Genomic DNA, 11,665 nt, shown 5'->3' with positions numbered 1-11,665 from the left:
GGGTTGCTTGTTGTGTCTAGCGGCGCTCTGATGCTTTTATGGGGGGGGGCAAATGTCTACCTTCGTTTGGACACAGGATTATAGTATGCTTGGCAACATCTTCATCTGAAATTTCGTGAAACTTCTAGTTCTCAACTTCAATGCGATGAATGTTTACGGTACAACTTTGTGAGAAATGATTCAATAATAACTATGCGTTTATATTTTCCATCATCTATATGGCCGTAATTTATATAGAGCCACAAACACACATACATATATAAATTTATATATATACATGCACACATATAGATGTATGTAAATATTTAGTTACACTAATTCGCACATACATACGCATACACAAACACATACATACACAAACATACTTTGAGTGTTTGTTTAAGGACAACATCTGTGTGTGTGTGTCTACATATATAGTATATATTATGTCTGACTATATATATATAATCATATGAATTTATATATATATATATATATATATATATATATATATATATATATATATATGGTATTTTCTGCAAAATCAACAGGTACAAGCTTGTGAGAAATGCTTCAATAATAGTTATGGGTTTTTATCGATATTTTCCGTCATCTATATGGCCATAATTTATATAGCAACAAACACACATACATATATAAATATATGTATATATATATATATATATATATATATATATATATATATATATATATATATATATATATATATATATATATATATATATATATATATATATATATATATATATATCAGGTATTTCCTGCAAAATCGACAGCTACTATGTACGCTTTCCCTGAGTAATAAACAAAAACTACCCACTGAGTTATTTTTCATGTGATCCTCACAATTAACCTTGTAATGCTCTTAAACGCATTTATTTGAAAACAGAAAAATGCCTAATTCACTGTAACATTATCCAAAATAATAAATAATTCTTAAACTTACATTGTTTCTAAAATTAGATAACAATTTTAGCTAATGATATATGTTTTCCTATGCTGCTTTTAGAATCTTCGTAGTGTGAAGTCAAGACGCTATTGAAAGACACCGCTGAAGTCACGGGTTCAATGTTCACTTTGCCTGGGAAGTTGAAACGTCAACAGCAGCTTTTCATGGTCGCCCTCTTCCTTTTCCACTCGACCTTCCACCACCATCTGATTGTCCTCTACTCTAACCTTAACGTCTCCACTCTTGAAGTCATGAACATCCAAAACAACCTGTATGTAGAATCGATTAATATATATATATGTGTGTGTGTGTGTGTGTGTGTGTGTGTGTGTGTGTGTGTGTGTGTGTGTGTGTGTGTGTGTGTGTGTGTGTGTGTGTGTGCATATATATATATATATATATATATAATATATATATATATATATATATATATATATATATATATATATATATATATATGTGTGTGTGTGTGTGTGTGTGTGTGTGTGTGTGTGTGTGTGTGTGTATGTGTGTTTACATATATGCCTACAGACACACATATATGTGTATATGCATATATATACATATACATATATTACATATGTATACTTACATATATATAGACATATTGACATACATATATATACATATACACATAAATATATACACACACAGTAGCGTATTTACACATGTCTGTGTGTGTATATATATCCATGTGTGTATGTGGGTGTGTACGTATATGTATATGTATATATAAACATATATATACCTAAATACACATATATATGTATATATGTTTACATATGTATCTACTTTGTATACATGTGTGTGTGTGTCTATGTTATTTCATGTATTTCCTGCAAAATTATCAGCTTCCATGTATACTTTGCCTCGGAAATTTACAAAAACAGTAATTTAATTGATTGCTCATATGAACCTAACGACTAATACTATTGTTTATGTCTTCCTAAAGAGTCACTCAGTGGGATTTACAGTAATGTAACTTTCCTCTTACACAAAGTGTTTAGTAAACGATTGTTCAAATTTAATTAATATCGAAAAATAGTCATGAGTACACAGGTCACAACAATTGGAAGATATGAACACTTTTTGCATTTGTACTTTAATTTCTTCTTCAAGGAAGTAAACAATCGAATAAGGTATCCAAACAAAAGTAATTTATTGAAAAAAATATTTATATTATCTAAAATAACAATAAATGATCACTTTAACATACATTGTCCTTCACTTCAGATTTTACATTCACCTAATGAATTTTTTTCTTATGCTGCCTATGAATGCATCTAAGTGACCATCATTTATGTATATAGACACACGCTATAAATATGTGTATAAATATATATATGTACAAACACACACACACTCACACACTAACACTCACACGCGTATGTGCATATATATACATAAATATATATATCACAGGTCACATCACTTAGAAATAGTGAACCCTCTGTGCATTTGGGTTTTCGTTTTTTCTTCAAGATTTTTCGAAGTACAATGTATTTGAAATTTTTTTGCGACAGTCGACATTTTTATTATTTCGTGGGTTTCCCGAAAAAGGGAAAGCGGAAGTCATACTACATGCAAAAACTAAAGTTTATTAAAGAAAATAAATAAAAATAAAAAAAAAAAAAAATAAATAATCTTTTACTTAAATATAATCGTTTTTAACTTTAAAATTTACACCTTTCACTAATGAAATGTTTTCCTATGCTGCCTTGGAATCTTGGGCTGTGACAGTCAAGACGCCTCGAAACTTGCGGAAGTCCGGCCTCCATACCCTTTGCCGGGAAGTTGAAACGTCGACAAAAGCTTTTCATGGATTTGAAGCGCCTCTTCCTTTTCCACTCGACCTTCCACCACCACTTGAGTTTTCCACTCTCCCCTTAAACCCCCACTCTTAAAATATGGACATCGCACAACCTGTATATATGAATAAATAAAAAATTTTTTTTGCCCTACTTTTTTTTTTTTCATTCTCATTCTAGAATATCTAAAAAACCCGGGTTTTGAGTGATTTTTTTTTTTAATCTTAAATTTAAATTGCTTTTTTTTTCACATATTCTTGCTTTTCATGTATAGGATTTAAATGAGTGTTTTTACGATTCACATTGTTTTAAGATTGTAAAACTAACCTTGGCTTGGGGTCGTCTCGCTGAAGGCCATGACTTGTTCTCTTGCGCAAATTGCGCCCTCCGTCTGTAGCTCTCTCGGTCACTCAGGGTTTTTTGATTCTCCCCACGTATCCAGGATTTGGTGGGATGGCTGTTTCAAAGGCTTCCGAATATCCTCGAAGAAGGAAATCAGGGAAAAACAGTCCCCTCTCAGCGAGGGGAAAGGAGTCCTCTTTGCTTTGGGAGGTCACCGGTTTCTGTTCAGAAAAGGTTTGGTAGTTTTTTTTGTTCCCAATTTCTTTTGGGTTTTATCGCTGCAATATGGTAGAGTGGGTTTTGTTGAAATGTAGATAAAGCTACATTTTGCGCTCTTCTCTCAAAGAGTGTTGCTTCTGTTTTGTATAGCAAGAGGAGCTGCTGGGTTTTAGGGCGCGAGTTGGGGTTGGAAATGTCTACGTTCGTTTGGACCAGGATTATGGACTTGGAACATCTTATTAAATTTTCGTGAAACTTCTGTTCAGACTTCAATGAGAGAATGTTTACGTAAAACCCTTTGTGAAAAATGTTTTCAAAAATGACTTTTTTATAATTTTTTCCCATCATCTAATGGCCATAATTTATATTGGCCACAAAACACATTTCATATAAAATTTTGTGTAATATATATAAAATTATATATATAATTTATATATATATTTAATGCACCTAAGATGGTATGAATATTCGGTATACTAATTCGCACATACATACGCAATAAAACCATGCTACAAAAACATACTATGTGTGTTTGTGTAAGGACAATATCTGTGTCTACATATATATTATGTCTGACTATATATAAAATTATATAAATATAATATATTAATATATAATATTATATATATTATATATTTTAAAAATATATATATTAATCGGGTATTTCTTAAAAAATCGTGTTATATGTACACTTTCCCTTGAGTAATCGACAAAAACTACCCACTGAGTTATTTTTCATGTGATCCTCACGCTCTTAAACGCATTTATTTGAAAACATGCAAGAAATATGCCTTGTTCACTTTAAAATTATCTTAAATAATAAATAATTCTTAAACGTACATTGTCTCTAAAAAAATTTTAAAATTTCAGCAAATTAAATATTTTTCCTATGCGCTGTGGAATTTCGTTGTGTACAGTCAAGACGCTTTGGGAAAACTGCGGAAGTCGGGCCGGGAAGTTAAACGCACAGAAGCTTTTGTGGACTTTAAGTCGCCTCTTCCTTTTCCCCCTCGACCTTCCCCCACCCCCTGATTTTTTTTCCCCTCTAACCTTAAAGCTCCACACTTGATGTCGAACATCCAAAATAAAACCCGTATATAGAATCGATTAATATAGTGTATGTGTTTTGTGTGTGTGGTGTTTCCAAAATATATATATATATATAATTTTATATATAATATATAATTATTTATATATATAAATATATATTTATATATATATAATAATATATATATATATATATATATTATATATATATTAATGTTTTCATATATACCTACAGATACACATATATGTGTATTACATATATTATATATATTATATATATAATATATATATATTATATATAAATATTACACAACACACATATAATATTATATATAATATATATATATATCTTACATATATATAGACATATAAAACATATATATATATACAAAAACCAAAATATATACACACGTACATATTTACTCTGCTGTGTATTAGTATGTAGTGTGTGTGGTATTAAACACAGAACGTGGGTTTAAAAATGTCTGTGTGTGTTGGTTTTATAATGTATTATGTATATTATATATATATATATTATATATAATAATTTTATATAATTTATAATTATATATCCATGTGTTTATGTGGGTGTGTCCGTATATGTTAAAATTTTTATAAAATATAAATATACCTATATATACTATATATGTTTTATAGTTTACATTGTATCTATGTGTATACAGCTCCGTTTGTTGTTATTTCCATGTATTTCCCCCAAAAAACATAAGCTTCCATGGGCTTTGCCTTTGGGAAATTTACAAAAATGTTTTGATTTATTTCTCATGTAAAAATTGACGATGACCCCTTTTTTTAAAACTATTTTTTTTATGTCTTCCCAAAGAGTCACTCAGTGGGATTTACAGGAATGTCTTTCCTCTTACACAAGTATTTTTAGACCCAAATGTTCATTTTTAAAGAAAATCGAAGTGCACAGTAACAAAAATTGGAAATGTGAACACTTTTACATTTACTTTTTAATTTCTTCTCAAAAATTTCGTGAATAAACAAACGAAAAGGAAGCCAAAAAAATGATTTTTTAAAAAAAAACTTATATTTCTAAAAAAACATTAAATAAACCCCTTTTTAAAATACCGTCCTTTAATTTTGACTTTACATTATCTAAGAAATTTTTTCTTTGCTCCTATGGATCATCTAATTGACCATCATTTATTATATAGACACAGACTATAAATATGTGTACAAATATTATATGTACAAACACCAACACCACATAGAAACACACCCATTTATATGTGCATATATATACATATATATTATATATATTATATATATATATATAATATATATAAATATATATATATATATATATATATCACAGGTCACAACACTTAGAAATAGTGAACCCTATTTGCATTTGTTTTTTTCTTCGCACACACACACATAAACCATTCGCACACACACACATATGGGCATATATAATATATAGTTATATATATATTATATATATATATATATTAAAATTTTGTTACGCCGACCGCCTCGTCTCTCTGCCACCAACACAAGGCAGGCTAGGCAGACGGCGTGCTATTCCCACAGGGTCGTGAAAACTAAACAGCTCCAAGAGGCACCGAGCACCACAGCGTCCCAGAACACCACGAGGGAAACGCCAAGTGGCGAGGCAGGGCACGAAATAAACAAAATGACAGTCTTTCCTTTTTTTAAACACAAGTTATTTACCCGTACATTTTTTCTATAGGCACATACAGGGGGAAACCAGCATGTCACAGCTTATAACAGGGCAACAAAAAGTTTATCAGGTCACCAGGGTACACACGAGGTCTTCACAGGAGCAGCACCCAACTCCCTCTCTTGGTTTGTTCCTCCGCTCCTCCGCTCACAGCCAGCTGCGTCATTTGCCCAGGTCCCTTCATGTTAAACCCCATGCCCAGGTCATCCTTTTCATTTTAACACGAGTTTCGCACAGAGACAAAGACCCACTGGCGTAGCAATATATATATTATAATATATATCTATATATATATATATATATATATATATATATTATATATATATATATAATATATATATGTATGTATATATATACATATATATATATCACAGGTCACAAAACTTAGAAATAATGAACCCTCTTTGCATTTTGTTAGTTTTTTTCTTCAAGAGTTTCGAAGTACCATGTATTATGCAATTTATGCGACAGTCGACATTTATTATTATTTCGATAAGTTCTCGAGAAAGAAAGGCAGGTAAAGTCATACGTACATGCAAATAACTAAAGTTTATTAAAGAAAATAAATAAATAAATAAATAAATAAATAAATAAATAAATTTTTACTTAAATATACATCGTCTTTAACATTAGATTACAATTTTCATCTAATGAAATATGTTTTCCTATGCTGCCTGTGGAATCTTCGGAGCCGTGACAGTCAAGACGCCATCCGAAGACATTGCAGAAGTCACGGCCTCCATATCTACTTTGCCTGGGAAGTTAAAACGTCGACAGAAGCTTTTCATGGACTTGAAGTCGCCCTCTTCTTTTTCCACTCGACCTTCCACCACCACCTGATTGTCTTCCACTATCACCTTAACGTCTCCACTCTTGAAGTCATGAACATCCAGTACAACCTGTATACAGAATCAATTAAGAGTATTTGTTTGCATTCTAATTCTAATGAATATCTAGCTAAAAAAAAATTCGTGACATAGATAGCTTAATAAAAATCTAACCTTCAACTTGAATAATTTTTGGACTATTTTTTCTTGTATTCGTGTATATGATTATTTGAATTTTTGTTTTTACGATGAATTTTACGTGATTTTTAGATTGTAAATCTAACCTTGTGATTCTGGTCGTCCTCGCTGAAGGCCCATGACTTGGTCCTCCTGCTGCAGATTACGCTCTCTTACACGTCTATAACTACTCATCAGATCACTCACGGATTTGGCTTCTCCCCACCTATCCAGGATTTGGTCGATGGCTGTCTCAAAGTGATTCCAAATATCCTCAAAGAAGGAATCGTGGAAGAAAAGTCCCCCCTCAGCAATGGGGAGAAGTGAATCCTTTTTTGCATTTGGAAATTGGGTTTCTGTTCAACAAGGATGGTAGTATTTTTTTTCTCCATATTTCTTTAGCGTTTTCACTTCAGTAAGGTAGAGTAAGTTTCGTGGAAATGTAGATAAAGCTACAGCTTCCTCTGTTCTTCCACAGAGTGTTGTTTCCGTTTTGTCTAACAAAAAGCGGCTCCTGAGCTTTTATGCGGCGCGAGTTGGATGTGCGCCCATTTTCCACTTCCCTCTGGACACGAATCATAGCACGCTTGGCAACATTTGATTTGAAAATCTCCTGAAACTTCTAGTTCCAACTTAAGAATGCAAAACAATACAGTAAATGCGGTATTTTCATAGATATATTCCATCATATATAAAGACTCATTTATATATATATAAAACACGAAAGCAAATATATATATATATATTATAATATATATATATATATATAAAATATATATATATATATATATACATACATACATATTCACATATACATCTATACACAGATGTAGATATTAAAATACAAATACTACACCAAACGCATACATGCACAAGCATACTTAGTGCGTGGGCTGTGTATAAGGACAATATATATATGTATACATATACTGTAAATTTATATACAAAAAACCACACACTCATATATATGTCTGCGTTTATGCCTTTATATATCTACATTTAATGTGTGAAGGGACTGTGTATATATAAATATACATATACATGTATGTATACGTGTATATATAAATATAAATATATATATATACAATTATATATGTATATATATCATTTAAATTATTTCCTATAAAATTGTAGACTTTGCCTATTTGCATTTCGTACGTAAAAGTTTTTTCATACGTTTCGAAGAACCATCTGTTGTGAAATCTATGCGACAGCTAATGATATTTTTGTGTCGATAAAGGAAGGCAAGTAAAGTCATACAGACATATAAACAAGATTTTTTTTTTTTTTTTTTTTTAAAAGCAACTGTTTCATTGATATTTTACATTGCAAAATAACAATAAAGGGTTACTTCAGTACGCTTTGTGTTCAAAATCAAATAAATACATCTGTTTTCTCTTTGTTTGTTTCTTTGTTTTATGTTGCTTGTGGAATTTTCTTAGCCATCGTGAAGACGCCATCGGAAGACATTTCGGAAGTCACGGTCTCCATGCTTCCTTTGGGAATTTGAAGCGTCGACAGAAGCTTCTCATGGACTTGAAGTCGCTCTCTTCCTTTTCTACTCGACCTTCCACCTGTTTGTCGCCTATAGCTCTGACTTCGACGTCTCGACTCCTATGTATACTTTGCCTGGACAAAAGCTACCCATGCTTGTGCCTTGTCTTTTACATAAAACGATCACCAGACGATTATAATGTATATATATATAATTATAATTAGTAATTGCCGTGCTTCACACGACAGTCTTGTAGCAGCGAGCATACGCAGTACGACTATTCTGCTGAATAAATCTAGTTATTTGCTCAAGATGATTGAAATCATCGGATCTCAGGCTTTACTTTTTCGCAGTATCGTGGCGAAAATATCTAGAAAGTGTCACTCACGGCGGTAAGTCGCTGAAACAGCAGTGTTGCGTGACTCAGGCGTCACCAGCGCTTGGGTATGTCTTATGCTTGTAATACATCTCGTTGTACCCACCTGTACCTTATCGCGGCTTCGAAGCATTTTCGTTCAATATATCATGGGAAAAATATTTAGAACGAATTTTTAAACCATAATAAAAATTATGACATACGATACACATTCTCTCTTTCTTACTTTCTGGTGTTTTGTTTAACTTTTTTCTTTCCGATCCCTGATTTAAACCATTAAACATGGAAGCACAGATCTAGCACATTTATATGTTATATATCTTTTACCATAGAAGCACACCATCTGTTATGAAATGATGGTATTTTTTCGAAAATGGAAGGTATGTAAAGTAATACATATGTGTAAGTAAATATGATATATTTATTTTTAATAGAATAAATTAATAAACTTTATATCTACATTATGCAAATCTGCAATAAATATTTAAACATACATGGCTTTTTCAACTTATATTTAATTTCTGCCGATGAAATGTGTATTTCTATGCTGCCTGTGGAATCTTCGGAGCCGTGATAGTCATGACGCCATCAGAAGACATTGCAGAAGTCACGACCTCCATATCCACTTTGCCAGGGAAGTTGAAGCGTCGACAGAAGCTTTTCATGGACTTGAAGTCGCCCTCTTCCTTTTCCACTCGACCTTCCACCACCACCTGATTGTCTTCCACTCTAACCTTAACGTCTCCACTCTTGAAGTCATGAACATCCAGCACAACCTGTAAATAGAATCAATGAAAAGTGTTTGTTTTCCCTGTTTTTTCTTTTTCATTTTCATTTTAATGGACTAGCTAATCTACGTGATCGAGATAGTTTCTGGAGAAATGCTGACCTTCAATCTAAATTATATATATATATATAGATATATAGACTTTTTTTACGACTGTCTCTTGTATTCATATATATGAATATTTGAATTGAATTAATCTACATGATTTATTTTTTTCTTCTTTTTTTTTCTTTTTTTTGTAAAACTAACCTTGTGATTCTGGTCGTCTTCGCTGAAGGCCATGACTTGGTTCTCTTGCTGCAAATTGCGTTCTCTTACATGTCTGTAGCTACTCATCAGATCACTCACGGATTTGGCTTCTCCCCACGCATCCAGGATTTGGTCGATGGCTGTCTCAAATTGCTTCTGAATATCGTCAAAGAAGGAATCTTGGAAGAAAAGTCCCTTCTCTGCGATGGGGAGAAGTGAATCCTTTTTGCAGTTGGGAGATTCTGGTTTCTGTTCATTGAGGGTGGTAGTATTTTTGTTCTCCATAATTCTCACTTCAGTAAGGTAGAGTACGTCTCGTGGAAATGCAGATAAAGCTACAACTTACTCTGTTCTCTCAACGAGTGTTCTTTATATTGTGTCTAGCAAGAGGCGGCTGCTAAGGCTTTTATGTGGCACGAGTTGGGTGTGTGCCCAATGTCCACCTCCGGCTGGACGCAGGATTGTGGCATGTTTGGCAACATCTTCATTTGGAATTTCTTGAATCTTCTAGCTCTCAACTTAATGCATCTGTTATAATCATACGGTAAAAGCTTCATTACTAACTATGCGTGTTCTTGATACATTCCGTCATTTATATATATACGCAAATATATATATATATATATATATATATATATATATATATATATATTTATATATATATATAGTGATTATACTGTTACACATATATAAATGTGTATATATAGTGATATTATATACGAATATGCACACACAAATACACATACACAAACATACTTTGGGTGTGTGTAAGGACAATATATTTGTACATGTACTGTAGATTTATCTACATTTATATATATCCACATATAAATGTTTAAAGGGACTATATACATGGATACACATGTGATTGTGTATATATAAATATATACATGTATGTACATACATATATGTATGTGCGCGCGCGCTTGTATGTGTGTGTGTGTGTGTGTGTGTGTGTGTGTGTGTGTGTGTGTGTGTGTGTGTGTGTGTGTGTGTGTACCTACATACACATATATATAATATATTCATACACATATGTATGTATATATAATATACATATGTATATATATATATATGTGTGTATACATATATATGTATGCAAGTTATATGTATGCCTATTTACATATATATTTACTTTGTATATCTGTCTGTGCCCATGTCATTTAATGTATTTCCTGCAAAATTTAACTGCTTCCATGTACTCTTTGTCTCGGAAATTTTCAAAAACAGTAATTTGATTAATTACTCATATAAACCTGACAACCTTTTAACACTCGTCATTATTTGTATCTTCTTGAAGGGTCACTCAGAGGGATGTAACTTTCCTCTTACACAAAGCGCTTGAGAGACGATTGTTCCATTTTAATTAATATCAACGAAAAATAATCATGGAAACACAGGTCACAGCAATCGGAAGCACTGAACCCCCTTTTGCATTTGGTACTGCATTTTTTTTTTTTTTTTTTTTTGAAAGAATTTTATGCATATACATTTGTGTATATGTATGTAATATATATGTATGCAATATATATATATATATATATATATATATATATATATATATATATATATATATATATATATATATATATATATTTTATATATATATATATATATTATATATATATATATATTATATATATATATACATATTTTATATATATATATTATATATATATAT

The 11,665-nt window shown here is 31.5% G+C and overlaps 1 protein-coding gene and 1 pseudogene across 1 annotated transcript; both read right to left on the bottom strand.

Moving 5' to 3' along the window:
- Positions 1 to 6,631: 6,631 nt before the first annotated feature.
- On the bottom strand, positions 6,632 to 7,469 carry LOC119574543 (annotated as a pseudogene).
- Positions 7,470 to 9,450: 1,981 nt separating this feature from the next.
- Positions 9,451 to 10,424, bottom strand: LOC119574531 (protein lethal(2)essential for life-like). Its single transcript, XM_037921809.1, has 2 exons — positions 9,985 to 10,424; positions 9,451 to 9,724 (listed from the first exon to the last, which is right to left on the bottom strand). The coding sequence occupies exons 1-2, from the start codon at positions 10,267 to 10,269 to the stop codon at positions 9,491 to 9,493; spliced, it is 519 nt and encodes a 172-aa protein (XP_037777737.1). The 5' UTR covers positions 10,270 to 10,424; the 3' UTR covers positions 9,451 to 9,490.
- Between the last annotated feature and the right edge of the window lie 1,241 nt (positions 10,425 to 11,665).

This window comes from Penaeus monodon, chromosome 6, assembly GCF_015228065.2.
Source record: "Penaeus monodon isolate SGIC_2016 chromosome 6, NSTDA_Pmon_1, whole genome shotgun sequence".
NCBI classification, from domain to species: Eukaryota; Metazoa; Arthropoda; class Malacostraca; order Decapoda; family Penaeidae; genus Penaeus; species Penaeus monodon.
The sequence above is the reverse complement of the archived record's forward strand: the minus strand, read 5'-3'. Positions and strand labels throughout refer to the sequence as shown.